The sequence below is a fragment of the Cladophialophora immunda genome (genome assembly GCF_000835495.1).
Source record: "Cladophialophora immunda strain CBS 83496 unplaced genomic scaffold supercont1.2, whole genome shotgun sequence".
Lineage (NCBI taxonomy): Eukaryota > Fungi > Ascomycota > Eurotiomycetes > Chaetothyriales > Herpotrichiellaceae > Cladophialophora > Cladophialophora immunda.
Genome location: NW_015622542.1, coordinates 442,162 through 470,001, shown reverse-complemented (window position 1 = coordinate 470,001; position 27,840 = coordinate 442,162). Strand labels below are relative to the sequence as shown.

General features: G+C 53.9%; 9 protein-coding genes across 9 annotated transcripts; 6 read left to right on the top strand and 3 right to left on the bottom strand.

Moving 5' to 3' along the window:
- Positions 1 to 255: 255 nt before the first annotated feature.
- On the bottom strand, positions 256 to 2,892 carry PV07_02542 (uncharacterized protein; the record flags this gene model as incomplete). The annotated part of the gene is made up of 1 exon (XM_016389163.1): positions 256 to 2,892. One exon carries the CDS (start codon positions 2,890 to 2,892, stop codon positions 256 to 258), a length of 2,637 nt encoding a protein of 878 aa, XP_016251065.1.
- A 669-nt stretch (positions 2,893 to 3,561) lies between these two features.
- Positions 3,562 to 4,599, top strand: PV07_02541 (uncharacterized protein; the record flags this gene model as incomplete). The annotated part of the gene is made up of 1 exon (XM_016389162.1): positions 3,562 to 4,599. The coding sequence occupies one exon, from the start codon at positions 3,562 to 3,564 to the stop codon at positions 4,597 to 4,599; it is 1,038 nt and encodes a 345-aa protein (XP_016251064.1).
- Positions 4,600 to 7,101: 2,502 nt separating this feature from the next.
- On the top strand, positions 7,102 to 9,245 carry PV07_02540 (uncharacterized protein). Its single transcript, XM_016389161.1, has one exon. The coding sequence runs from the start codon at positions 7,172 to 7,174 to the stop codon at positions 8,954 to 8,956; it is 1,785 nt and encodes a 594-aa protein (XP_016251063.1). The 5' UTR covers positions 7,102 to 7,171; the 3' UTR covers positions 8,957 to 9,245.
- On the bottom strand, positions 9,073 to 11,600 carry PV07_02539 (uncharacterized protein). Its single transcript, XM_016389160.1, has one exon. It carries the CDS (start codon positions 11,290 to 11,292, stop codon positions 9,520 to 9,522), a length of 1,773 nt encoding a protein of 590 aa, XP_016251062.1. The 5' UTR covers positions 11,293 to 11,600; the 3' UTR covers positions 9,073 to 9,519.
- Positions 11,601 to 12,198: 598 nt separating this feature from the next.
- PV07_02538 (uncharacterized protein) lies at positions 12,199 to 15,250 on the bottom strand. The gene is made up of 5 exons (XM_016389159.1): positions 14,635 to 15,250; positions 14,233 to 14,585; positions 13,166 to 14,175; positions 12,987 to 13,116; positions 12,199 to 12,937 (listed from the first exon to the last, which is right to left on the bottom strand). The coding sequence occupies exons 1-5, from the start codon at positions 14,933 to 14,935 to the stop codon at positions 12,851 to 12,853; spliced, it is 1,881 nt and encodes a 626-aa protein (XP_016251061.1). The 5' UTR covers positions 14,936 to 15,250; the 3' UTR covers positions 12,199 to 12,850.
- Positions 15,251 to 16,895: 1,645 nt separating this feature from the next.
- On the top strand, positions 16,896 to 18,877 carry PV07_02537 (uncharacterized protein). Its single transcript, XM_016389158.1, has 4 exons — positions 16,896 to 16,918; positions 16,979 to 17,718; positions 17,781 to 17,915; positions 17,971 to 18,877. The coding sequence occupies exons 2-4, from the start codon at positions 16,984 to 16,986 to the stop codon at positions 18,631 to 18,633; spliced, it is 1,533 nt and encodes a 510-aa protein (XP_016251060.1). The 5' UTR covers positions 16,896 to 16,918; positions 16,979 to 16,983; the 3' UTR covers positions 18,634 to 18,877.
- Positions 18,878 to 20,727: 1,850 nt separating this feature from the next.
- On the top strand, positions 20,728 to 21,186 carry PV07_02536 (uncharacterized protein; the record flags this gene model as incomplete). The annotated part of the gene is made up of 1 exon (XM_016389157.1): positions 20,728 to 21,186. One exon carries the CDS (start codon positions 20,728 to 20,730, stop codon positions 21,184 to 21,186), a length of 459 nt encoding a protein of 152 aa, XP_016251059.1.
- Positions 21,187 to 23,161: 1,975 nt separating this feature from the next.
- PV07_02535 (uncharacterized protein) lies at positions 23,162 to 25,313 on the top strand. The gene has a single exon (XM_016389156.1). It carries the CDS (start codon positions 23,429 to 23,431, stop codon positions 25,049 to 25,051), a length of 1,623 nt encoding a protein of 540 aa, XP_016251058.1. The 5' UTR covers positions 23,162 to 23,428; the 3' UTR covers positions 25,052 to 25,313.
- Positions 25,314 to 25,526: 213 nt separating this feature from the next.
- Positions 25,527 to 27,651, top strand: PV07_02534 (uncharacterized protein; the record flags this gene model as incomplete). The annotated part of the gene is made up of 6 exons (XM_016389155.1): positions 25,527 to 25,661; positions 25,717 to 26,350; positions 26,400 to 26,504; positions 26,555 to 26,962; positions 27,012 to 27,439; positions 27,505 to 27,651. 6 exons carry the CDS (start codon positions 25,527 to 25,529, stop codon positions 27,649 to 27,651), a joined length of 1,857 nt encoding a protein of 618 aa, XP_016251057.1.
- Between the last annotated feature and the right edge of the window lie 189 nt (positions 27,652 to 27,840).

Genomic DNA, 27,840 nt, shown 5'->3' with positions numbered 1-27,840 from the left:
TAAGATTGGTGTTGCTGCACCTTGAAGTAACGAGCCAATATGATGTCTCTGTTGATCGTAGCTCCGATGGCATGAACTATAGAATATAAAGAACCCCTGAGCCCACGCCGAAAACACCTTTCGCCTCAAGAAACATCCCTCTATCCCACCAATTCTTTCCTACGCTTTGAGCATGGCGTTACTGGCGTAAGGGCACGTCTGTTACGCCAGTAACGCCATGCTCAAAGCGCAGGAAAGAACCACCAAGGGTTCCAGTCAAGCGACGCATGATTCATCATCCGCGTCTTTCGGACACACGCCATCCTCGACGCCTTGCAGCCAGGCGAAGACCTTGTCGTCTCGACGTCTTCCTTTCTGCATCCGACTTGCCTCGTGCCCTTTGAATTTGACAGACGCGGCCAGTAATCGTTGCAGGATAGACCTCCACGGTGGTTCACTCCAACGGCAACGACACATTTCGCATCCTATAAAGAACCTTTCCCAAGGGCAGTCGGGCAGCATTCCCAGAACACAGTCATCGCTGTCGTTGTCGATCCAGGGCGGGAAAATGTCGTGCAACTCTTTGTCGTGGAACAGCCGTGCCGAGGATCTTGCTGCGAAAGATGATGTGCTGGCTGTTCCTTCGCATGAGTAATCTGTACTCTTGCAGCGATCCACTTGTCGCCTGAAGTGAGAGGGGCCTATATCAGCAAGCTTGACTACCTCTTCAGCCACAAGAATGTTGGCCGGTTTGATGTCACGATGGCTGTCTTCATATTGACTGGACGATGGACTCAACAATTGTATCATTCTCAACGTCTGTGCGAGGCTAACGAATGCCGACAGTAGATGGTGGTGAGGACATCTGGAGAAGGACTCGGCTTTTCGGGCAGAGTGCGTACTGGCACTTGGTGTCGTGACAGTTGAGGTATCAAGGCTAGCGGCAGTGATGCTATCGTCGGAACATATTGTCGAGGTAGCAAATGGTCGCCATCTGCATGTCCACGGACCCTCCTCGCAGTCTCGGCGATCCTGGTCCCAGCCAGAACTTTCGCGACTGGGTTGTATCGGCTCGGTACTCAGTGAAGGCTTCGAAGGAGGCTGCATTTCCGACGTCTGGGGGCCAGTCAATAAGAGACTCTTGGTGAAGTCCTGGAAGACGGTGCCCATTCGCGAAGAACCAGAAAACGGAAAGACGGCCCAAGACGGTGACTGGCCGATCGAAGCTGCGCTTTGAAGGACTCCCATATATCGCCCTTCTACATCTGCAATGGTGGCCTGCAGCATACCGAGAGCACCATCCGCTTCCGACAGCCAGGATGGTTCCGAGTAAATAATAGAGCCGAAATCTTTCTCAATCTCGAAATCAAGGTCAACAGCAACGCCTCCCCTGGGCCGCGCCTCATAGCTAAACCTCGGAAGGAAAGCTCCTAGGTTGTGGTTGATTTGACCTTCAAGGATGACTTCGAAGGTTTCAGGGGGTCTCGTGTTCGAGGAAGGGACAGTGGCGATTCCCCGTGGCCGGGTTGATACAGTGAGTTCCAGGGAACCCAGTTCCACAAGTTGTGCCTCCTGGGCGCCAGAAAGTCGGACAGGTAATCCGCAAACGGCCTCCATCTCCTTCAGCTCCGCCTCGATGGGCACCATGTAGGCCCACGGCACCTCCTCTGAGACGGCCAGGATTGTCCCGCAGAGCTCGTCTCGATGTGCGACTGCTGCACCAGAACAACCCGATCTGAGAGGGCGTTCAAGTGTCACTCGTCGCAGATCATAGGTCCTTGATCCATATCGGAGGCAGACCGAGCCAGGCTGAATGACACCATGGACGACCGCTTCATGGTCGGCAACGGCAACGGCCACTCTGGCATCAGGGTCTTCGTGATGGAACTTTGTAATCTGGTGACCGGCGACTTCATTTCTCACAAGGTCGCTGAGTGGAATCTCTGGAGCAGCTGATTGAGCATCGTAGAGAACCCAGTCTGTTTGTGGACCGTGATAGAGGGGCAAGACTCTGTTGGGCCCACAGCGCGTGGATTTGACGCTCGCCTGTACAATCTGTGGTGTTTCGGTGGCATTGTTCGCAAGCTGGCGTGTCTGAGGAAAATGGATAAAGCCATCTCGGCCGCAGTGCATGAACAACGCACTGCTATCGTCTGATTCATCTGAGAAGCCTGGGTTGTCAGGGACCAAAGACAACGCAAGACCGTCGTCCGTTTCATCGTCTTCCTCATCGCTCCCACTCGATTCTGAGTCGACTTCGGACACAGCATCATCGATGTCTTCCCAAGGATGCAGTGCTGTCTTCCCGCACGCCCGGCCACCGACGTTAAACGTGAGACCACTGGTGCAGCATGACAGTTCTCCTCGATCTAACTTGGGTATAACAATCCTGGATCCACACAGCGCATTCGAGTCCACACGGGGCACGGCGTATGCAAGCATCCCAACGTCGCCAAGGGAAGCGGTTTCTCCGCCGGCGGTGCGAAATCGGTGAACAACGACATGCAGGGCAAGATTGTGCTCTTTGAGAGCGAGCCCCAGGTCTTCAAGACGGGCTAGGTGAGCAAAGATTTTCTTCTTCGCCTTCGGCGTGCGGGTGGATATCAGAATCGCGGGGGCAAAGGCCGACGTTTGGAATCCGACCGAACACAGCGCAATGCTATATCTTTCGGCATACGCGGAGTGGACTAGCTCTTGATTGATCAACGGCACCAGGATCGACTCGTACGCCGCTCGGATACTGGGCTCCATGCTCGCGTCTCTCCGAATGTATAGGTTCTGGATCACATCGTAGTCGTCATCATCGACCACAGTCGTTGCTGCGGTGCTCGCGGCAGAAGAGGGACTGCTGAACACGCTTGAGCCCGGCCCCGATATGGATGAGTTTAAGCTGCTAGATGACTCAGACCGCATGACGCGAGAAAAAGACGAAGATAGGAGATTCATGTTATGACTCCCTTCGAAGCTCCCGTCAAGAGAATTATGGGGGAAAGACGCTGCCTGGCGGGATCGATGAGGCTGGCAAATCAAACCGAGACTTCGAGAGATTACCAGCGTCGATTGACAACAACTTCTTGGGCGACACGCTTTATCGAGACAATGAAGTTGAGGCTGTTGGCTCGAGAAAGGAGTTTTCAGAGGCGGTGATAGAACATGGTTGAGGGATCGCATTCACACAGCTTCCATGGAGGTAGTCGCAGGAGATATGAAAGGGGGCGCGCAGACATTGCACTGCCCCTTTCTTCTGCGCGCTAACATCCAGAATACGGGGTAATTCATGGAAGCAGGCGTGGTAAGGCAAAGGACTTTGGTAAGGCTCAGTCGTCCCCCAGGATGTGGGCGCAACACTGCCACCGGTGGCGTCCACAAAACAGGTCATGGATGATGTGACACGCAGCCAAAAGCAAGCCGCTAATGCAACCGGTGAGCTTCCCTGTTCACCTCCACCAACAAATTGGACAGCGGGCACCACAAGGCTAACACGAAGGGATAGAAGACGTGAATGGTAAAACCAATCTTTCAAGAAGGTTATTAGGTAGACCTAGAACCGCCTATGCAGAAGCATTGCGTAAAACACGCCCAATGACTCTTCAAGACACACCCATATGTGATGATCCCCAGCCGCAGGAGAGTGACAGCATCATCGAGACGTACTTCTCCCTCGTGTGCGGTCGGGATGGGGTCAAACCCTCGGATTTCGACGAGTACTTTACCTCTTACAAGGACGAAACCGCGCTTCTTCTGTTGAAAGGAGGGGAATACCGGGCCAATCGCTGGAAATTTCCGATCCACACGCACCGCCATGCCATTGAAGTCGTGGAAATCCTGCAGATGAATGCCTCGACGGCACATCGCGACGAGGTCAGAAAGCAGGTACGCCAGAGGCTGTCACTGCCCCCGACCAGCAGTTTCGAGGCAGAAGACGAGGCCATTGACTTCACCTTGCGCCTCTGGCTGATGATCAACTTTCGGGATCCGCAACATGTTGGGCTTGGGCAAGGGCGGCCTCCTATCGTATGGCGGAACAATCGTACTTTGTCAGCGCAGGTCGAGTCTCTTTTTGCGAAGTCGACGACTGAATTGTCGCCCCTTCAAAGGAGACTGCACCCCAATTTCAAGGCCGTGAACCTGGTGAATATATGTCGCTTGAAGCTCAAATGGACTTCTAGTCTGGAAGATCATCTGCGGCTGGACCGAGATCACAACACGCTCTGGATTTTCCCCGGTCGCCGATTTCTGAAGTTTGCCGCGGGCTCCAGCACCCTACCGATTTGTGCCGAACTTCTGGATGAGACAAGCAGGACTCTGGACCTCCTCTTCCCCTCGTGGGATCAAGACATGAAGCGGATGATGAAGAAACTGAAGAGGGATTTCCACCGGGTCCATTGCAGAGACCGCTCCCTGGACCTGAGGCATTATCTTTTCTGGAGGGACAGGCTGCTGGAGCTGTATGAAGACGTGTATCTGGCGCCGCCGGGGGGTTGGGCCCAGCTATGGTACGACCAACGAGATCCTCAGAAGTTCTGGACATTCTGGGTCGCGCTGGTGGTATTGGTGTTGACGGTCCTTTCGACCGTTGCAACATTATTGCAGACAGTGCTAGCCCTGAGACAAAGTTGAGATGTTGGTCTTGAAGAGATTGCTTGAGAAGGAAAACCTAATGTTGTTTGACGCTAGAGGGCGTGCGAAGGCTGCTTTACCTGGAGCCTTGACAGAGCATCAGATAGCCGTTAGGGTTCTAATGCATTCCCTCCTCTCCTATATTTCCCAATGCTGCTGAAGCGCACTGCCTCAAGGGTATATTCTGGGTATCTGCCGCGAGGAGGGACCCTCGAGGGAACCCCAGCATCACAAAGCAGCGTAAAAGCTGACGAAAAAGTCGATGGTTTGGATGAGCGAGGTGACGAATCGGAGAGACTAAGGAAGCACTGGTGAAAGGTCCAATAGAGACGGTCGAGGCCTGAGCAAGTGCTGTGTCTACAAGTACATCAACAAAGCGAAATACGGCCGTAATCTCGAATATACTCCCGGAGCCTCTCCCAACGCCCACCTATTCAAACCACCTATGTTACGCACGCAGGAATAGACGGCTGCGGAAATTAGAATCGTTCCTCTTTGCGTTCCCCATTCACTCGTAACTCGCGTATCTCGATCTCGACAGTTTCGTGTCGTATTGAGGGAACAATACGAGTCTGTGCATACCGCTCTCCATGCGGGGAGTTCCGCCGCATGATGAATGGATGATGATCACTAGGCTGGCTATGTGCGTATAGGAATGCGACTAAGTTTATGTGCGAGCGTGCACTACGAGGACAGCCTTGAACTTTGCATGGCCGAGAAAAGTACTCGTGCGTTATATGAAGGAAATGGCACGCATAAACTCCGAATAGAGAGCCCCGACAAGGACAAACTGGACCCCGGTTCATAAAGTCTGAAAAGGTGGACTATATATCCCATACTCCCACAATATATGCCACGAAGTGACTTTCGATATAGAAAGGTGAATCCTGCTGAAGTAACAAATATAAGATAGTTACTCACAGCCACCTTCTTCGAAGAAATATATCTCGACCATCCTCCGCTTGAAACAGTTCTCAAGCATCCAAGCCTGATAGAACATTGAGCACCCGATACGACATGCCGTTCAAGCCTCAAGACATCCCCGACCTCTCGGGTCGCGTCTACTTCGTCACCGGCGGCACGGCCGGGCTGGGAGCGGGCACCATCTCCCTCCTCGCCGCCCACAAGCCAGCGCACATCTACTTCTCAGGCCGGAGCGGCGACAAGGCCAAGCGTGTGATTGAGAAAGTCAAGTCCCAGAATCCAGATGTGCCGCTCACATTCATTGCGTGCGACCTGGCGAATCTAGCATCGGTGCGCAAGGCCACCGACCAGGTTCTCGCGCAGGCTACGCGGCTGGACGTCCTCTTCGCCAACGCGGGCGTCATGGCTCTCCCTCCCGGCACGACGGCCGACGGGTACGAGGTCCAGTTCGGCACCAACCACCTGGGCCACGCGATGCTGATCAAGCTGCTGCTGCCGCTGATGCAGCGCACCTCGGAGAATGTCCCGGGGGCGGACGTGCGGATCGTCACGAGCTCGTCGGTCGCGTACAAGCAGGCGCCCCGGGAAGGGATCGCGTTCGCGACGCTCAAGACTACCCAGGACGGGCTCGGCGGCCTCGTCCCCGGCGGCAAGTGGTGCCGCTACGGCCAGAGCAAGTTGGCGAACCTGCTGTACGCGCGGGCGCTGGCGAAGCGGTACCCCAACATCACCTCCGTCGCCATCCATCCGGGGTACATCAAGACGGACCTCTTCGCAGGCGTCTCCTTCTTGACCGCGCTCCCCGTCCGCCTCATGGCCGCGGGCCACTGGACGTCCGTCGAGGAAGGGCCGTACAACCAGACTTGGGCGGCCACCACTGCGAAGCAGGGCCTCGAGGACGGCGCGTACTATGTCCCCATCGCGACGAAGGGCGTGTTGGAGACACCCGCTGCCAAGGACGATGCTTTGGCAGATAAGCTGTGGGAGTGGACCGAGAAGGAATTGGCTTTATTTTCGTGAGGGCCCGTGATTTGGATAGGTTAGGGTGCTCGCGCAGAATTTGGAGACATGGCAGTAATAGTGGGAGTCTGGGAAGGACGCAGATAGCCTGTGTACACCATAACAAACAAGCTGTGGAATCAAGGCCATCATTTGCTCTCCAATCTTGTATAGTACCTGATTAGTTTGAATAGAACATTGCCCGAGGCGGCATTCACCCGCTATCGAGTATTGCCTCTGCTCTTTCTTTGGCACTACACCAACGGCGTAGGTAAAGGTGCGGGCCTTGGAAATACGACTCACCTTTGAACGATGCCCAGCGAGAAGGTAGTGTTGGAGACGAGGCTGTACAAGACGAAAAAGGCTGAGGAAAGTGCCAAGCTCACCCACCACGGACCGCCCTGTGCCGCCTATACATACATCACAGGCCTGCCAGGAGCTCCTTCGAGCCGAGGCATGTGGACAAATTCCGGCCCATCTCCAGCCTTTCTCCACGCCCTTCGCTAGGTCGCCGTGCGCTCCAAAGCCAATGCGGAGATGTTCACCTTGCGTTAAAGATACAAAATCCCCCTCCCAATGGATCGATTCCTCGAGCTTCGGACTGAGCGAATGAACGCAGTCGCTTGTCGTCCATAGTCCACCACACATCATGTCGGCTTCGAACTCGACCTCAGACTCGGCGGCCTGGAAAGCCATCGCAGCCCGCAAGCAGGCCTCGCGCGCCGCACGGATCCCTTCGAAATGGCACATCCCATCCAGCGTCCTGCCCAAGGACCCCCCGAGCCTAGAGCACGGTCCGCAAAACGTGCTGGGCGTGCCTCGCCAGTTCCTCTCACGCTCGGAGATCGAGATCACTGAAGACTACACGGTCGAAAGCCTCCTCTCGGCGCTGGCAAGCAAGAAGCTGTCCTGCGAAGAAGTCGCTGCGGCGTTCTGTCACCGTGCGGCCATCGCCCACCAACTCACAAACTGCCTGACCGAGCCGCTCTTCGACTCGGCCATTCAGCGCGCCAAAGAGCTGGATGCATACCTAGCACAGAACGGGAGACCGTTTGGTCCGCTCCACGGGTTACCCGTGTCTGTCAAAGACACGTTCAACGTCAAGGGCGTGGATACGAGCATCGGCCTAGCTTATCTATGCGAAAAACCCGCGACGGAGAACGCCCCGTTGGTCAACCTGCTGTTGTCGCTGGGCTGCGTGATCGTGGCCAAGACGAACATCCCCCAGACGCTCGCATCGCTCGACAGCATCAACAACGTCTTTGGAAGAACGATGAATCCGATCAACCGACTGTGCACAGCCGGTGGCTCGAGTGGCGGCGAGGGTGTCCTTGTTGCCATGAAGGGAAGTATCCTTGGGATAGGAACGGATATTGGCGGCAGCATCCGTGTGCCGGCCATGTGCAACGGCGTGTATGGGTTCAAACCCTCCAACAACCGGATCCCCTACGGCGGCCAGGCACTGACGGGAAGAGAAGGAATGAGCCGCACGAGCGTGCAGGCTGTGGCGGGGCCCATAGCGCGGAGCGTGAGGGACATTGACGTCTTCTTGCGCGAGGTGATACCGAGAGCGACCATGTGGGCGGAGGATTGCATGCCGTGCCCATGGCCCCTCTCCGATCCTTCTCCTCGGTCGCTCCAGGGCAGCGGGCCCAATGGTGAAATCGTGATCGGCATCCTGCGGAGCGACGGGAACTGCACCCTCCTGCCCCCGATCACGACCATCCTCAACGAAGTCTCGGTCGGGCTCTCAGGCGCCAGCACGCGCGCGGGCGCCAAGATCCTGGTCAAGGAGCTGCTCACCCCGCGGGCGTGGACGCGCTCGCAGTCGGTCATGAGCAAGCTCATGGGCGTGGACGGCGGGGTGGTCATGAACCAGATGATCCAGGCGACGGGCGAGCCACTGGTGCCGTGGATGCAGACGCGGTTCCGGTCGGGCAAGCCGCAGGCGCTGGAGCGCGTGGCGGAGCTGCAGGCGCAGCGGGCGCAGCTGGAGCGCGAGATGCTCGGGCTGTGGAGCGAGGTCGACGCGCATGGCCGCCGCCGGCCGGTCCTGGACGCCATCGTCTGCCCCGTTGCGCCGCACCCGGTCCCGCCCATCGAAGGCTACAACGCCGTCGGCATGACCTCCTCCTGGGTCCTGTTCGACTACCCCGCCGGCACCGTCCCTGTGCGGCCCGTCGTCGAGGCCGACCTGGAACTCGGCCGGCCGCTGGCCGCCGGCAACGTGCTGGGCAGCTGGGACGAAAAGTGCCGCGAGCTGTGGGACGAACACGTCACGGACCGCAGGGTCTACCTCGACACGCCGCTGAGCGTGCAGGTCGTCGTGCAGAGAGGGCGCGACGACTGGCTGTGCAAGGTCATGGGCGTGATCGACGAGGTGATGAAGTCTCAATCTCAATCTGCTGCTGGGGGTGTCAAGGCGAGATTGTAAATCGACGACGACGACGACCAGTCTGCGGTCAGAAAATTTAAAAGAAGAATGCATTCCATCAATCCATCAATCATTCATCCAAGTAAAGAACCAAGCACTCGTTCGATCACTTAATACTGGATTTTGCACGGTGGCGGAGGAGAAAGCCAATGTTCCCATTACGAATTAACTCAGTTTGGTGACATACCAACTTATGCAATGTCTCGATGTAGCTGGACAGCTATGTTGGTATGTGATGAGTGGCCCTCCCGCCGCCGAACTGACCCTCGTCTCTGATTAGTATGCCGATGACCTTATGCCGTTCATCCCTGTTTCCTGTTTCCTGTTTCTCATTTCCCAATCTCCAGCGCTTGCAATGTAACCGATCGATGTTCATCTCGCTCACTCACCTACCCACTCACTCAATCAAGCAAACCCCTTGAGGTAAATACGAATATTCACTCCCATGCTCTTCTCACCGAATATCAAACGGGCAAGATGCTGTCTTTGCCGCTGTCCTCCGAGAACAAGCCGCCTTGCTTCCGTCGGAGCCAACCGTGGAATGAGGTAGGGGACTTAATCACCTAGGTAGTCTCACTCCTCCTCTTCCCAGTCTGCACGGTTAGTGGCTCTCCGTTTCTGCCTGCGCTGCTGCTGGAGGCACCCCGAACGTGGTCATGCCCGTCCAAGGGTACCGTATGTGCGCGGTCGACATTTTGCTGGTGCCTTCCGGGGACAATGGTGTCAAAGTCTTTCTTAATGTCGCCCACGGGCCACTCTTGCAGGATCTTCCGCTCAAAGGCGCCCAGCGGTTCCTCCTCTAGCTCGAGCCAGTGTGTCTTGCCCTTGCTCTCAAAGATCTCGACTTTGCCCTTTCTCTCCCCATTGAGGGACGGGGGTTCGATGAGCTTTTCTGGGTAGACCTGCTTTTTCCACACCACACTCTTCATCTTACCCACAGCCCCAGGGGCACTAATGGCAATGGGAGTGTCGGGATTGGTTTCAACCCCGTGCATGACCCACCCTTCTAGTGCCTGTGAGTCGTATGCCCCCTTGTCATTGTAGCCCAGACCGTGTTTGCCCATGCGGATGCGGACGCTGCTGTGGATTGTTTCATTGGTCCTCCTCAGTCGCGGGAGGGCGTGGTGCTTGTCCTCGAAGCGGCTGGTGAGCCGATGGAAGATCTTGTACAGCATCCAGAAAAGCACCCCATGCTGGGATGCAAGCTCTTGTTCGCGGTAATCTCCAGGAGTGCGAATACGCGAGCCGCCCAGCTTGAAGAAGAAGCTCATGCTGTCATGGATTTTGCCCAACCCCCAAGGCCGGGGGTGCGGTGTGGTGTTGCTGACTGTGGCCATGCGGCCTTCGTGGGTGAATGTCTGATGTCGTCCGGACAGGGTCAGGTCGTCCTTTTGGACTGGCGTAATGTAGCTCATGATGTAGTCGTGGTTGATTGTGAGAATTGGGTCCAGCTGGCTAATCATCCACGCGAGGGTAAGATTTGCGAGGGCGGTGTCGTCGTAGCTGCCGCCGATGTCGCTGTGCACGCCCGGGAACCAGCATTGCTTGAGGATCTTCAAATCGTAGGACTCGACATGTGGCCAATCCCAAATGGTCGGAGAGAAAGACCGCCGATGTTCGTCGAGAGCCAGTGCCTGGAATGCGTACTCGATATTCGACTCGACCCGAGTATCGACAAAGGCAAAGTCTGTACTGGGTGGCTGAGGCAAGAGTCCGATCATGGGGATGCCCAGTCCACCGACAGTATCCCAGACGGCGACACATTTGACCTTGATGTTCGGCCGGGTGAGTCCATTATCGATGAGCTGCCTCTGGTAGTCTGGATGGGTGACCGGGGGTTTGTGGCCCACAAAGGGCAGGTCTGGCCACCTGGTCTTGAAGTCCTTCTTCTGCTGAAACTCCCAGTCCTCAAAGACCTGAACGAAATACTCCAGGCCTTTCGAGGTGAGGAGACCAGCCGCATTGATCAGGCTGGAGATTGAGCGGGCGGTGAAAGCACCTCGCGAGAAACCCAACAGAAAAATCTCGTCTCCGGGGTTGTAGTTGAGACAGATGAAGCTGTATGCTTCTCGGATGTGCTCTGCAAGACCCTCGCCAGTGGCCCCTCCGATGAATCGGTCGTACAAGGACGGAGAGCCAGTGCCAACGCCATTCTGGTAGAAGACGATCTGGGTGATCGGCTGATGGGGCGTGGTGGACTTGTCGACGCCCACGGGAGGAACAGCTCTGGCAATTCGGGTGACGTTGCTGGGAGTCTGGTAGTCACCGTCACTGTCGAGCCACGTGCCATCACAGCACACAACGATGCGCTTCCTGGGGTGTGATGATGGTGCCATAATGTTTGAATATTCGGTGAGTGTGAGAGAAGTGAAAAAGGCGGTTCGGCTAGGTCAGTGATGGCTCAGATGTAAAATGACATTCGTCCGAACTACTAATACTCTGTCAATTGGCGGCCGTAGAGCTGCGATCAGTTCTGGCAGCTGGCCACGCAAGCCTCTTTTCATGTTTTACAGGGGAGAAAGCACTCGTTAGTGCGAGGGGGCTGAAAGGGTTGATATATGGTGGTCCAGCTGCACCCCGTGCCCTCCCCCAACCTTGCACAACCGGACACGACCAAGTCCCTTCTTTTTTTTTTCAGCTCACGGGCTTGTGCACCGTCAATCTTCAGCCTCCGGCATTGGCAACAGTCGCCAGAGGTGCGAGGAGGCGTGATGGAGGTGGTCCAGAAGGCAGCCGAAGGCCCAGAAGGGTGACTCTGCATGCAGGTTCACAGCACCCGGCAGCAGCTGAGCCAACGAGAATCGAGGCAGGCGACACACTGCATCCCATTCGGGGAGGTTTCTCGTCGCTAGTAGGACATGGACAATGGCTGCGCGGCAGAAGTTGATTGGGTGGAAGGGATGAGAGGAGACTCAGCTCCCCGATCAAGGCGAGCAGGATGATCAAACAGTTGCTAAAGGCGGTAAGGCGGTCAGTCACCAGGCGGTCAGGCGTCCCCGCGTTGGTGCCTCTGTACTCTGGACTTGTGGGAACGAGGAGTCCAACTGGGAGGGTGAGTGACTGCGCAGTTTTCCACACCAGCAGTTGCTCTCAGTTGCTCCCAGGTTGCTCCCTCGAGTCCTCGAGGCCACCACCACTACTACTGCAACAGCCCGAAGCGCAGCCTCACAGCCTCACCGCTAAGCTACTGTCTGCTGCAAAACCCTCTCCTCTTTATAATACTAACTGCGTCATTTCTCGGCTCTTGTTTTTTGAGGTCCTGAGACCCCTAAATCTCTTCTCTTCATTTGTGGGAGTTCACTGTCTGACTGCCTAGCTGTTGTGTTCTATGATATCAAACCACCCGGGATGACCTGCCATAAACTATGTACAAATGAGCAGATCTCGGTCTGTTGGCCTCGCCTTCACCCCCAGAGACCAATCTCTGCCGACCAATGTCGTCTCTTCGTGTGACTCCTGCAAACTCCAGTAACGCCACATTGGTGATCCGTGAATTTTGGTAGGAAAGAGACGCGCAAGAAACCTCCACCGTCCATGTCGAAATGCTTGCTCTCCATTCAGCCCAGCTCAGACAAATCCACTCTGCAAGGAACACGGGTGCTCTGATGCTATTTCGTGCTGTGCGTGGGTTAGTCTTATCACCAGGTCTGTGGTTACCTCAGATTGTACAATCTCACAGCGAAGCTGCGGATGGATTCATTTCTCTTTTTTTGCATTTTTCAGCATTTTCACCTTTTTTTTTGGAGTGGTGAGTGTTGACAGCAACCTCTGCTTCAAGGCAGAGAGAAGCCCTAGCGGGTTCAACGAGTCGGCGCGATCACATGGACATCATTTCAAAAGAATTCTACCGATGCTCTTGAAGATATCATGTACTGCACGTTGTCTTCTGCACGATCATGCAGGCGCAGCAGTGGGGGTTGGTGTCGGTGTAGATGTCATCAGTCTTGGTCGTTTCACGGCATCGCCATCAGTTTCAGCGTCCTACACAGGGTCAGTATGAAACCGGTAACGCCTTGTCGTGTGGACATACCTCGACCTCATTGATGCTCCGTCGCACCGGCTTAGCCTCTACTTTGGCATTCTTAACCACCTTCTTGACGGGTTTGCTCGGTCGGACTTCGCCGGCTTTTGTATCGAAGAGATCTTCGGGTAACTCCCAACTGTTCTTGTCAGCACTTCTCTAAAGGTGGATCGGTTAAAGGGACATACCTCTTCGACGAGGCGAGGTTAAGGAAATGAAGTTCCGCATTGTAACTGTTCCATCCCTCGCACACTTGCTTGAAGGCCTGGAACGCCTGAACTAGGTTCAAGCTGCCTTTAGCGACCGTGTCAATGCCAATGTAGAACGTGTAGGTGTAAACAGTATGGGCGTCCGTATCCTGTTCCTGGCTCGTATTGTCCGACAGTGGAACCGCAGCGCCGTTTCCATTGGCCGTCACCAATTCAGGAGCGGTCGTCTCAACAGTTTTTGTCTCTTCCACTTTATACTTCATGCTTCCTCTCTGCACTTCCCGGATCTGATCATCGTTCTGGCAACGATGCACACGTTTGAACCCCTTTGTAAACGGTCGAGCAAGTTCGATGCCCTTTGTGCCTTCCAACTGCATGACAAAAATCCGGACTTTGCTTTCAACGAGACCCGCCCATGCCTTGGCCGCATCGGCGTTCAACGCACTCGCAGTTACACTCAAGTAATACTTGTGGTCTGCAGTGAAGAAGGTGTGCTTCTGGAACAACTCGCTCCACGGAGCTTTGCCGGCAAAAATCTTGGTGACGATCTTGTCAGCTCTGTCCAGCTCACGCAGGATGACCGTCTTGCCCGACTTGGAGATGTTGTAAGTCGCGCACATGCTTGGAAACGCAGGTGTGATGATAGGCATGATGTTCTTCTCGTCCCCTTTGTAGAGAACCGGGTTCCATACTTTGAAGCCGTGGTTGGGACCCAGATTCTTGGGCTGCTCAATGTGCTTCAACATAACGGGGAGAGGCCAGGGCCACTCCTTCATGATGTAAAAGAATTTTGCCACAATTGTAGCACCGACCGCGTGGGGATAAAATTGACAGACGCGCGCCACGAGCATGGCCCAAGCGACGCCACCAGGGTAGCCAACAATATTGGCATAGATAGCTCTTCTCTGCGCCCACAGTTTGATCGCTCGCAGCGCCGCCCGGAAGGTTTTCTCAATGGGAACGAGAGCAATAATCTCATCAGTGACACGCTAGACCGGTTAGCTTGACACTCGAGGGAAGGGAATGGATCGTTTGCTCAGACTCACTGGTCCGGTAACTGCACGTATAGACGCCTGATCCAACCCCATCAAGAGACTGTTGTCATTCAGGCTGAGTTTTGGAGGAATTGTCTGCAGGGTGGCAATTGAGGCAAAAATGAGATCAATCTCAATGTCAGAGATTGCGAGTTTGATGATGGGGACGAAGGAATCAGGGACCGGAACGAGCGAGGAAAGTGTGTGTATTTGAAGGTGCTTTTCCGGGGGATTTTCCGCATTGTGCTTTTCCCTTTCCACATTTTCCCGTTCTATGGTACGTTTCAAGATCGCAGGGAAGAACTCGAAGAAGTCTTCGCGCTTCACATGCCTTGGAGCGATGGCGAGAGTGTCGATGTCAGAACCTGTTTGCTGTCAGCACAACGTTGGCACAGCGAAACCCAGACTTCCTACCGGGCCCAAAGACACCGAGGCGATAACTGCCATATGGATAGACCTTCCCACCGAACTGGTTGATTTGCGACGGAGGAAATCCCTGTTTTCGACTGACCTCACGGACAAATACCTGGGTGGCCTTGCTCAACAACTTCAGGATGTTCATCCGCACCTCCGTCTGTTTCTGCGACTCATAGTTGTTCTGCCTCTTCAACTCTTCGACTAGTTCCGCAGTCTTCTCGTTGTCTAAAGGTTCAGGGAAGGCCATCGACATCGGACCGGTGATGCCATGTTTCTTGTTTTCGTCAGAGTCAGGCATGGTGTGTACCGGTTGACCCGTGGGCTAATCTTGGATATGTCCGTCGGTTCTTGATCAGGCGGTCTGAACTGTCGATGCAGGAATCGATTATTAGGCAACTGAGAAGCGTGTCTGGGCGTGACAGACAAAGAAGGAATCAGTTGGGCAAAAAGAGGAAAAGAAGGCGTGAAAGAGGCAAAGACATCTTCACCATCCCCAAACTCCAAAAGAGAGATGAAAGTGAAAAAGGCAAGGACAGAACAACAGGGGTGTAGTGAAGTGAAGTGAATTCACAAACGAAACATTCAAGAGCCGTGACCGAGGGGCGCAAGTGACTAGATCGCCGTGTAAACTCTGCAAACGATGCAAACAGTCTAAACAAAGCCTCAGCCACCGTGCCAAGAGGTCTTGGCATCCTTTGACCTCCTTGCAACTCAAGTGGTATCCAACTGCCTTTCCCTCAGATACAGGCCAAGCTCAGGAGATGCTTTTGAGAGGTTTTGTATTATTATATGGTTTGTTCTATTGACTCGGCTCAAGGCTCTGAAGATCTCGAATCAGCCCTGCATCATTCTTCGTCTCCCTACAAGGTGACTTCCTTGAGATCTCCGCTGTCAAGGTGGAACACAAATCCCCTAATGCTGGATTTCAACGACTCTCGAACTAAAGGGGATTCTTTCAAAAATGTCATGCTCCTCTTCACATTTTCCTCAAGAGAACTATCAAGACAAAGTGAGCAAGGGGAACCAAGCGCATGCTTAAATCGATCTTACCCCTTGATCGCGTAAAACTCCGTACTGTTAATCTCCGCCTCCAGACCCGGGGCTCGCTTTAGCAATTCCTCCTTGACCGCGTCATCTTTATACATTGTTGCTCCGCAGTCTGCATCAGGCGAAGTTAGGACGACAACGACTATGTTTCGTTTTGGAGCAACCCACTGGTGTGTTGGACAATGATGACATCGGTGAAATTCAGGATTGTGTCAATCGCAAGGAGGGAATTGACGGCATGCTGGGCATTTCCGCCAGCAACTCGGCAGACAACCACTTCTGCAGCGCGTGGTCAATCAACATCTCCTACCCTCGGAACAGGGCATGGGTTTACCTCCAGTGTTCAACTTGAAGATGTTTTCCGGAATGCAGCGCGGATCAGCACAAGTGACTTCGAAACAAGTCAGCTCTAGCTCTCTCTTCTTCCCTCGGCCAGCTGAGACACTAGAGATGAACTTACTGATCAAGATGTGTGGGAGCTCAAGCCCTAGCTCTTGAATTTGAGCAAATGTAGGAATCGGTTTGTGTGAGCTGAGAGTTGACCTGTCCGCAGTCAGCCAGTATTCTGGGCAGAGAGAGGGCTGGCCTACGCATGGCGGTCAATGATGGCCTGGGCTGTCAATTTTTGGGCCATTGTGAATGATGATTCTTCTGGTAAGGGGGTTCTGGCCGAGCTTTTGTGATGCTACCTTTCTGGACGTGGGAAAATCACCAGGAGGTATTTGCGTTGTTGATGTCTTCTCAAAAATTTTGATTCTGAGGTGGTCTGCCCCTTCTTATAGACATGGAATTACTGTGTTGAGAGGAGGCCTCTTGAATGTTTTGAGCTGTTCCACCTTGCCGCGATATCGACATCATCCTCGTCAACCCTATGTTGCTCGATGCTGAATAAACTCCGAACGATGACACTCTAGATTCCCGATCAGACATTATCAGGCGGGAAGTCGTCGCCGTTCCTTAGCTTGTGTTCTGAAGCCGCAATGGGCTTCCAGGGAGCCTTGCTCTGCTTTGGAACACATATAGCTACGTATATACGCCCTTTAAAGCGGCATTGTGCTGCAACCAATTAAGTCTCGGCGTGGAGTAGATGACAAAAGCGTCCAACCCTTTTGGGGCACTTGAACCCTTGCCCGACTAAACCCTATCAAGGCCGTCGTACCCTTGTCACTCTCAAAAACCCACCTTCGTGCTCTCTTCCAGTTGCAGCCCGACCTCGCCGTCATACGACCGGTCTGTAAGTAATCGACGGCGTGCCCCAAACCGCTCGGTGTGTGTCGCTGACAAAGGGGTCTAGGAGAGATGGTGCAATTCATCCACCACAATCCCCAGAACCGCACCTTGAGCGACGCGGACCGTCGGATTGTGCGGAGGGTCTCCAACAAAGCGGCAGCAGCGACTCGGAAGGCCAAAGGAACAGCATCCAAGACCAACGCCTTGCAACTACCGGACTTTCTGGTCGCTGAGACGAGCAAGGACGAGGCTGAGTCGGACTCTCGCGCACGGGAGACCCAAGAGCACGCAGAAACCGTCATCCAGCCTCAGCGAGCCAGGCCTGCGCCAGATGATCAAGCCGTTGCGGCTCGCCGACGTTTATCTCCCGTAGAGCGCTCTGTTAAACGGAACTACACTCCTTCTGTCGTGCCGCCGTTGTCTCTGTGGCCCAACACGGCCAATTCTCCCGAGTATGTGTCGTTGCTAATGCAGCCGGGGCTATCGCAAAAGCTGCTCCTCGATGCTTCGAGTGTGGGCGTAAACTCGGATCCACGACGGTGGGTGAAGATATGTCGTTTGACGACAATCTTACAATTTCTCCCCCGAATGATTGGCCACAGCAAGTGCCTCGATTATGCTATCGACTGCCTTGCCGAACGGGTTCGCCAGTGCTGCGTCCAAAGCCCCGACAGGGAGCAGGCCCTAACTCAATTGGAGAGGCGCTACGGCCGTGCCCTCCAATGCCTGCAGAACGCCCTCAACTCCGCCAGGGACATCGATTGGACCGTGTGGTATACGACACTATTACTAACACTGTTCGAGGTAGGGATCCGCAGCAGCTTTATCTTGGAGCCTGGACATGGCTGACCATTGATGCGCTACAGCTGCTCGACAACTCGGGTCATCACGCTTGGATCTCGCACTCGCAGGGTGGCAAGCACATCTTGTTTTCGATAGGTCCTAACAACATCAGGACAGAGTTCGAGAAGATCCTCCTTGCAGCGCAATGCCAGATTATGGTAATCCAAGAAAGCCCATCTACGCGCTGGGACTGGTTCTAACTCTTGTGGGCAGACGGTGGAAGCTACTTTCCTCAACCAAGACTGCTTCTTGAGCAGCCCGGCTTGGCAGCGGACTCTTCGATCGACGATAACCTATGACAGCGTTCTACTAGATCGTTCCGAGCCGGTTCTGACCATGTGGATGATGACCACTCGTGCCCCTGGCTTGTTTAGGAGATCGACAGAAGCCGTCCTCCAATCCCACCCTCCAGAACAGAACGCAAGGATAGCAGACGAACTGAGTGCTCTGATTGAGGAATACTCAAAATGGCGAGAAAAATGGGAAGCGATCCTGATTGGGAGTGGGAATCTGGGCAACGACGGCAACCACAATGGCGAGGTGGCTTTAACGGGGCCTGTGCCTACCATCTATCCCATATTTCTGGCGTTCTGGGCTCTGACCAACCGGTTTCTCGTTGCCGTGCAGCCGCAGCGAGCTCCAGTTGCGGAGGCGAATGCAATCAACGCAGCCCTGCGCATCATCGAGCTCGACCGGCTTCAGGAGACGGACTCGGTCACGGACCTTTGCAGGACCTTTTCGGCAAGCATTGCTCGCGCGATCAAGCTCACGACCTTGGAATGGTCACTGCAGCAGGGCGTCCGTCGCACTTCTGAAACGATCGAGCCTCGAATATTTTTGCGCTGGTGTGCCCTGCTGAGACGGCTGACAGAGTAAATCCGCGCCGTACCACAGTCCAAGAAGCGAGCATACATCTGAGTAATTTCGTTTCTCCCCATAAATGCAAAGGGAATCAGGACCCCGGGTTTCAAATGGAATGCCCAAGCGTGTGGATGTTGGTTCCGGATACTTAGCAAACCAGGGATAGTGGAGAGGAAGGTGTCGTCCAGGCTGAATACAAAGGGTGTCGCGTTGCCAACAACTTCTTTATCCTTGTATACTTGAAGACTCTCAAGACTGATAGGCCGGATTAGGTTCTTCTCTCTCTGTTTTCCTTTTGCTCCTAATTTGTGATCTTGTTACTTTGTAAGAAATAGTAATCTTGAAAACTACAGGAGTGAGAGGCGGCAGATGACCCCGTCATGTTACCGTGTGGTTCTCGGAGGCATCGTCTAATCAGAAAATCAACAAGCCGCCCAGAAAGAGAATGGCCAAATCTGACACACACTGTGACGGCGGTGGGATAGGTAGTCAGCTACCCCGGATCCTGTCCCAAACTTGCATAATAAGTAATACGAGGGTTGCTGCTCGGTACAATTAAGGACCCCCCCCCCCAAGTGCAGCACAACGGACCGAATTAGTGATTCGAGGATCTCTCCTTCTCACTCCTGCAAAGAGGTTTAGTATTGTTCGAGGATTTCAGGCCGAGGAGTGTGCAGTCGGTGACACTGCATTCTATTCCCCCGGCGGGCTTTCGAGACCGAGATGGATTTGGCGCATGCCCACACAAGAAGGTACGACGTCGACAGCTTACCCAAATGTGCCAGTCTTCGTGCATTGTCATCGTCAAATCGATCCGCGCGTTCTCCCTTTGGATGTGAACCAGATCGAAGATCCCAGGTGTCGGGGTATTGTAGCAAAACAAGACAGGTCGAAACAAAGTAAGTGGCGCGGGCTGTGTAGGAATATATCCATACAAGTATATAAGGTCTATCATCTCTCGCCCCGCAGCAGCAGCTCCAGTCACGGAACTTGAAGTCCGACAGGCCACCCATTCCAGTTACTGGTACAATACTCGGTGGCAGGGCACAGCTGAAGAAGTAGGACAGACCGACTTTGACAAGAAGACAAGGCAACACAAGGTGGAAAGCAACATGGCATCGTCGCAGCGCAAGGAAATCCTGGTCATTGGCGGCACGGGCGCCCAAGGCATGCCTGTCGTGAAAAGTAAGTCGACGGTTCGGACCACAAGAGCACCCAGTTATCTCGTGTCGACATGGTTGCCTTGACATTAGCAGTTTGAACTGACATCTCACTCACGCTTTCTCTTCACCCTAGCCCTCGCCGCCTCCACGGAATACTCAGTCCGAGTCCTTACTCGAGACCCTTCCTCCACCCGCGCGAAATCCCTCGCCTCCCTGCCAAACGTTACGTTGATCCAAGGTACGCAGGAGTCGGAAGCGGACCTGCACCGTGCGTTCAAAGGCGCGTACGGTGCATGGGTGAACCTCGATGGCTTCATATTGGGGGAGATGAAGGAATTATACTTCGCATTCCGTTGCTATGAGATTGCCAGAGGCGAGGGGCTGAAGCATTACATCTGGGCGAATTGTGATTATGCCTTGAGGATTGCTGGATGGAGGGAGGAGTTTCACTGGGGGCATAATGACGCCAAGGGACGAGTTGGTGGTGAGTTCCGTTGTGTTTCTCTTGGTCCTTTAGGCACGGCATGTGCCTGAGAATGGTGCTCCCTGGTGCAACTCGCGCCACGCAACTGGCGCAATGTCAGGAGCGGAGTAACACTGCTGAGTTAGGCAAGACTTTCGGGGTGCTCATGGACTGAACGCGAAATAGATTTCATCCTTGCGCAGGATCAGAAGGGCATGGCTTCGACCCTCTTCACCGTTGGCCCTTACATGGTGAGGCTTGCCAGAGTCCGTCTGCGTCGGGATGCTGACCTCGTGCCGGGAAGGACATGCTGTTGGATGGCATGTTGATGCCAGCAGAAGAACTTGACGACGGGACCCTCGTATGGGAGAATCCGTCCGGTAAGCAAAGCAGCCACTCAGTCACCCTCCGCCATGATTTCCTACCGTGGACAGTGCTGATTTAACCATACGACACGCAATAGAGGATGGCAAAATCCCCCTCATGGCTCTCGAGGATGTCGGCGTCTTCGTGAAGTGGATCTTTGACCACCCAGAACGTTCCACGGGTATCAACCTCGAAATGGCCACCGATCAGGTCTCTTTCTCGGACATCACATCGGCATTTACGCGTGTGACAGGTCGCAAGGGAATCCACCGCAGGATTTCCTTCGAGGAGTATCTCCCCAAGAAGGAACCATATCCCAATGCTCCAGCCAATTGGGCGAATATTGATGGAACACCAGCCACGATGACCTGGCGGCAGAACTTTACAGCGTGGTGGAAATTTTGGGGTGGCGGTCTGGGAGCGACCCGGAATATGGAGTTGCTGGACGAGATTTATCCTGACAGGATCAAGACAGTAGAGGAATGGATGCGGAAAGTCAACTACCAAGGTGGAAAGAGGGGATCAGTGTTGAAAGACATAGGCGACTTCGTGGCAAGGCGGCAAGCTGCTGGCTGATAAGGATCGGAATGGGAAGCGGGTTAGCAGTCTGGAACAGCCGAGGTTTTCAAAGGTTCCAGCATCGAATAATATATTGCGTGCAGAAATCGAGGCAGGCAATGAGCTTTTGAACAAGGGAGAGCAAGTCGGAGGCTTTGCACCTTCCTGAGTGGCGTTCTATCTGTGTTAGCCTTCTTGTTGTCTTCGTGACGTCCAGAAGAATGGGGGTGATGGCAGAGGTAGTCGTTTGTGAGGTTGGAGAGATGGTTCACCACCTCGAGGCCCTCATCATGGGAACTCTATCCAAGTTCAGTAAGCTCGGTTAGTTTTGGAATCAATCATAGGTTTGTCCATCATGAGGAATGTTGCCGATCTCAGCGGAGACCCTCCGACTCCGGCACCAGTGAGCTGGCGAGCCAGGTAGCTGGGCGACAGAGTGCGCTGCTCGCGAGGAACATGGTAACGTGTGCATCACTCGCCCAGTAGTTCGCTTACCAGCTGTTCGTGCGGTGATGCTATATGAGCTCGCAAGTCCTGACGAGGGCACATTTCCTCTGTGGGGTTGTATCGATGGTTTGCTCGAGTAGCCGATGACTGTAGAGTGCCAACATGACTTAGAGACAAGGGCGAATGGGCCAGGTGGGAATCTATTTTGCAACACTACCCAAAACAGGTCCGGCACAGGTTGGACGAAACTGGCTGTTTACCTCATGGATTGGTTTCGTTGTCTTTTGCAGGTGGTCAGTCGCCCGTGGCACATGGCCACAGAGGCCTCGAGACGCAAGCGGTGGGTGTATTTTGTCGTCATGGCGCGTGGTGACACCTTGTGGTGGGTGGTGTTGGGGGTGCAATCATGATTCCCTGCAACCCCAGAAAGTCTCGCTAGCGGTGCTTTTAGCTGCAGCTGGCAGGTCACTGTCCAGCCAAGTCGAGCGGACTGGTGTCCGCACGGGCAAAGCAAGAGGAAGCGATAATTGAGCGGGATGATGTCGTAATGGTCGTGATGGATTCGAATCCCTCTCTTTTGAACCGGGTGCCCTCTCCGGGCGCTCGAGCAGAACGCACCCCTGCCGGGTTACTCATGTCGTGCGTATGTATTTGCCCGTGTTCCGGCCTTGCGTATTGCGTATTGCTTCAGCTTAGATAATGATCGAATTGCGTGTGCCACAGCCTCATTTGCCGCCGTCAGCCTTATGGCAAAAGGGGTTCTGACTGCATTGTCGCGATCTCGGTAGGCTTTAAATAGCTCGCTGACTGCTGGAACGTGGAGCACCGTTTGGGAGGCCGAGGCTGCTGAAACGCGGCCAAGGGAAATCATCGGGGGCAAAATCCGGACGCCTGTGACACAGGGCTGTTAAATTGCTGCGAGCTGAGAGAAATCAGGGGTGGGTGATTGGCCGACTTGCTCACTGCGTTGGCTGAGAAGCGGACAAACCATAGCTTCTCGCTATTGCAGCCATTGCAGCAGACGGGGCCAGTGATGTGATATTGATGAAATGGGTTGGAGCAGACGAGTAGGCGTGATGGAATGGGTTGATGTGTGATGGATGCTGATTTGTTTGTTCAGACATCAAGCAGAAGATCAGGAACCTAAATCACTTTCGCCGCGGCCCTGACCCTCGTATCGCTTCTGCTGCCCATTCCAGAAGCAAGGCCTGCGGGCATTAGCCTTTGGGGGGGTCACCGGGGGGCAATTAGGCGGTCGTGGTGGCTCGGGGGATGTTGATCTAGCCCAGAGGGGGGCAGCCGAGGGTTTCTTCAGCCAGTCACACACCCATTCGCAACCCACTTCCACAGGGAACGTTAGTTCCCACCAGACTTTGCGAGGTACACGTTCCCTTTCCCATCTCCCATTTCCACACCCTTGAGGAGGCTGTGCACCCGCGCAATCAACGTGTCCTTGCGCCTGGCTACTACTGGGATGCTCTCTGTGGCATCCGCACCGTTGGGTTCTGCGACAATTTGCCCACAGCTGAAAAGGGCCCTAACCCTCATCCTTCTCCTCTGGCTGGATCCTCTGACCGTTTCCCCCCCAAAAACGCGTTACCACTTTTTCTGTTTGCCGTCTGCCTGCGCCCTGAATATCCCACAGCCTCCCTTCATCTACACACTTCCTACATACCTTACACATGGCGTCACCTCCCTCTTAACGTCTATATTCTCCTTGAAGTCTTGACTGACTTCCAAGTCATATGGCGGCTTCCTCTCCTTTGCTACCGCGCCGACTTTTCGTTCTCCGCACTCCTTGTCCCCGCAAATCATGAATTCTCATTGTCTACAGTCGGATGAGTACGAGTTGTCGAGGACGAGTACGCGCACATCAGACGAAACAGACAACCCCTTACTTTACTTTGAGCACGATTCGGACCACGATGATTTCCACTCCCATTTACTTACAGGCCAGACTGTGTCTGGTGTCGCCCAACGGGGGGTTTCCTCCCAGTTCATCTCCCTAGCCCCTGCTTGGCTACGCAAGCAGTATCTTCCTCGACGACCTCGAACGAGATCAAAACGACTTCCTCGCCGATACGTGTGTACACCTAGATCATTCCTTCGAAAATTCGCTTTGTTTTGTTACATATTCTTCACCACCATCGCCGCCATCGTCATCGTGGGAGGCGTCTTTTTCCCCGGCTACACTCACCTTCCGCCCCATTATAGAGCGTTAAGACAAAGGGCACGAGCCTCTGAGACACCAGGGCGGGTGAATTTGCAAAATCAAAAAGTGTTTCTTGCAGCGAGCATCTACGATAAGGGGGGAAAACTCCTCAGTGGAGATTGGGCGGAAAACGTTCTAGAGCTGATACAGTTGCTGGGACCACAGAACGCATTTCTCTCGATATATGTCAACGACTCTGGTCCGGAGGCAAAAGAGGCGTTGGAGGAACTCGAGAAGCGGGTGCCGTGCGACCACGCTTTGGTGTTTCAGGATCACTTGAGCATCGACAACCTCCCCCACATCCGTATACATGGACAAGAGCGGGTGAAGCGCATCGAGTATCTGGCTGAGGTTCGAAACCGGGCGTTGAGGCCGCTGGAAGGTTCAAACACCACGTTCGACAAACTCCTCTACCTAAACGACGTCGTTTTTCATCCGATTGACGCTGCCCAATTACTTTTCTCAACACATACCGTCGCCGACGGCGTCACGGACTACAGAGCTGCCTGCGCGGTTGATTTTATCAATCCTTTCAAATTCTACGACACGTTTGCAACCAGGGATGCTGAGGGATACAGCATGGGGCTTCCCTTCTACCCGTGGTTTGCGGCCGGTGGTGACGAGACCAGCCACCAGGATGTCCTGGACGGCAAAGATGCAGTAAGAGTTAAGAGTTGTTGGGGCGGCATGGTTGCATTCGATGCACGATTTTTCCAGGCACGGCCTAGCAGACCCGAGTTGATAACCGCGGGCAACCAGAGCCCGAGCAATCTCTCCACACCTTATCGCTTTCGTGCGGAGAAGGATCTTTATTGGGACGCATCGGAATGTTGCCTCATCCATGCCGACATTCAGAATCCTGAGCCTGGAAATTCAGGAATTTACATGAACCCTTTTGTTCGAGTGGCCTACGACTCCAGGACCCTTTCGTGGCTGGGCTTTACCCGACGTTTTGAACGCCTGTATACACCAATTCATTGGTTGATTGACCTTTTCACCAACAAACCCAAGTTCAACCCGAGACGACACGAGGAACCATGGCAGCAGGTGCAGGAGACGGTTTGGGTTGCAGATGAGAGGTTGCCTCCCAACAATGGGTCATTCCACCAAGTGACGAGGATAGCCTCACATGCAGGCTTTTGCGGCCGCCGGGGGTTGGCGGTCATCAAGGAAAACATTATGGAAGGAGAAAGAAACTGGGAATTCGTGCCAGTGCCTTCATGAAATCTTTGAGCATAGCGATGGCGTTCGGAGCAAGATAAATCTCAAACGTGGGATATCATGAGCTTGTAAAAGCATTTTCCCGTCGACGTGAACGACGCGGCTGTGAGAATCAATTGTGAAAAGAGACCTCTTCATGGAAAAAAGGAGAAATATAAATGCTGAAGCTGTTTCGCAGCTTTTTCTGCCACCTAAGCGGGCATACCTTCCTCGTCACTTTTGCTCTTAACTTGACTTTCACTGATCTATAGATCGCCAAGGATGGGTGCGAGTCGATAGTGACCATGGTCGTCCATAAGTCTCATTCTTCCTGTGAGTGAATGGTGAGTGCGACTGTTGCTGACCGCGCCTGAGTCTTTCCTTTCATCAGATCAACAACAACCCACAACTTCTTTCTCTTCTCCTTAAATCACTGCTGTCTCCATTGCGCCTTCCTCGATCTGTCTCACGAAACCCCAGAACCGGTGCCGTTGCAATCATGGCCGCTTCATCGCTGTACGACGATCCTGCCCATATCGCCAGATTCTTAGAGGTGCTCAGAGGCACCTCGAAGTCTGCAGAGACTGAGACACAATTCAACGATCCCTGGTCGAAGCTCAATCCACAGAGTCCAGTAAGTGATATTTTTGACAGCCCATCTTCACGAAGCTAGCGCTGATTTTGTCAAGGACTTCTCTCCCAAGATCACCGTCGCCAATCGTCACGTTGAAAATGGCCTCCCTAAAACAAGCAATGATCCACAAGGTGTTCAATTGTCACATCAACGGGGACCTGATGCGAGCCCTCTGGCACCGTTCCAATCACCGTTCCCTCAAGTAACCTCGACGCAAAAATCTGCTCGGGTTGACTTAGTTCAAGATCAAAATGGCCTTGTCACTGAGCCGACAAACCCAGATGCTGAGCAAGTGCTCTTCGAGGAGCACCCTAACATCCCTAATAAACGGCCACTGACGCCGACCCAGCATAGACTCCTGGTCGGAAAAAAGCCTGGCATCGAGCACCTCACCGAGGACAAGTTGGCGGAATTAAGCAAACAGACTCAGGGTTACATGAACAATGTGGTTGACCGATTTCGAAAGTCAAAAGAGCAGAATTTGGCCCATAATTTCATCGCCAGTGATCATGTTCCTTCGGTCAACCTCCAGGCTGAGAATTCTTCTCACGCTTGCTCATCTTTGGCAACAGATGGGGACCAAGAATCAAACCCATGCACACCGGATGCTGCCTCGATCCACTATGCTGAACGAACGTCAGTCAACCGCCGAGCCAGCGCGAGCCAAAACGACGGGCCTAATAAGAGCTGTGAGTATATCTTGTGGTAGCCCTTCAAGTTGACTAACAAGTTCATCAGCTGACCAGCACGAAGCCTGGCAAGAGAAGAGTCCTGACAGTGTTTCGTGCCACACTCCTGTTGTGGACTATGTCTGCAAGAATGAGCAGCAGTACGGGAATGACTGTAAGCCCAGAGTCTATCCCATATCACAGACTTTCTGACGATGCACGCAGATTCAGAGCAAGTGAGGGACTCGACAGGGGTAGTTCCATTTCCCAGCTTCAACGAAGGCCCACCTATGCATGCGCTTGGCAACGTAAAGGAGGATGAAGAGGAACGGCAAGAACCAACAGCTGCGGCTGCTGTCAAAGACAAGCCTCTGTCAACATCTACTCCCAATCTGCATGGACACAGCACAGTCGCGGAGAACAGTGGGGAAGAGAGCGTCCCAGTAATTCATAAAGCAAGCGACAGTGTTACTCCCCTGCCACATACCCAGTCCCCCACCATTGTGGTGACCGCCAGCACGGACACAGACGACAGTGTCGAAGAGGATAATGACGACGATGATGAGCAAGAGGATAGAGAGAACCTCGTCCGCTTCAAGTCGTGGGGGGCACCAGCTGCCCGAAACAAATCCAGTAAGACTTTCTCAGTCTGTTGGATGCTTTGGTCACTAATTTTTGTTAGAATCTCGCCCACGTACTGTCATCCTCACTGGTCTACCACGTGGTACTGATTTCACCCTCGTTCAATCTCTGATTCATGGTGGTGCTATCGAAGGTATGAGGCTCATTGACTCCAACCCTGAGCGGATCACAATCTCGGCCCACGTCACCTTTACCTCTGCCGACGCCTGCGATCGCTACTACGCCGAGTATCCCAAAGGTTTAGAAATCCGCTATCAAGGCCGGAAGTGGTTTGTCCTCGTGCACAAGAAAGAGCAGGTGGATGTGGTCTCTGGAATGTTGCAGGGATATCTTGACTGTGGAGCGACACGTGTGGTCAAGGTGAGCGGCGCCGACGACGACTGGGGGATTGTGGCTTTGAACAAGCTTGCTGAAGGAAAGACTGGCACACGTCAAGTCGAGGCCGTTCAGGATACGTATCGCAACGGGGTGAGTTTGATAAGTTCTGGTTTTTCACGACTTCCAATACGAGCTCCAGCTGACTGCTGCAACAGATTCGCACCATCGTCTTCCGGTTCGCCAACATCAGCCACGCAGTCCAATTCAAAAGCCATCTTATTCGAAGCGACGATTGGTATGGATGTCATGTTGAGTTTGCAGAGGATCCGTGCGAAAAAGCGAGTGCAATTCGCAATGATTGAACGCTGCAAATGGGGTTTGGGTGCCTTGACCTGCCAGGAAAGATGCAGGCGGCGAACATGTTCGGACTCGAAACGACTTGAAAGAGATAACGGATCGAGTATTTGCGGAAGTGTGAAACGAAAATATGACTCCAGAGAGTGGGATTAACTGGTACGCGAATGAGCTGATATGGATATTGCTGAGTGTTG

Coding starts and splice junctions, on each gene's coding strand:
- PV07_02540 (XM_016389161.1), top strand. CDS start 7,172: ATGTCGGCTTCGAACTCGACCTCAGACTCGGCGGCCTGGAAAGCCATC.
- PV07_02539 (XM_016389160.1), bottom strand. CDS start 11,292: ATGGCACCATCATCACACCCCAGGAAGCGCATCGTTGTGTGCTGTGAT.
- PV07_02538 (XM_016389159.1), bottom strand. CDS start 14,935: ATGCCTGACTCTGACGAAAACAAGAAACATGGCATCACCGGTCCGATG. Junction 14,586..14,634: donor CCTCGGTGTCTTTGGGCCCG/GTAGGAAGTCTG, acceptor GACAGCAAACAG/GTTCTGACATCGACACTCTC. Junction 14,176..14,232: donor TACGTGCAGTTACCGGACCA/GTGAGTCTGAGC, acceptor TAACCGGTCTAG/CGTGTCACTGATGAGATTAT.
- PV07_02537 (XM_016389158.1), top strand. CDS start 16,984: ATGGTGCAATTCATCCACCACAATCCCCAGAACCGCACCTTGAGCGAC. Junction 17,719..17,780: donor TATTACTAACACTGTTCGAG/GTAGGGATCCGC, acceptor GATGCGCTACAG/CTGCTCGACAACTCGGGTCA. Junction 17,916..17,970: donor CAGCGCAATGCCAGATTATG/GTAATCCAAGAA, acceptor TCTTGTGGGCAG/ACGGTGGAAGCTACTTTCCT.
- PV07_02535 (XM_016389156.1), top strand. CDS start 23,429: ATGAATTCTCATTGTCTACAGTCGGATGAGTACGAGTTGTCGAGGACG.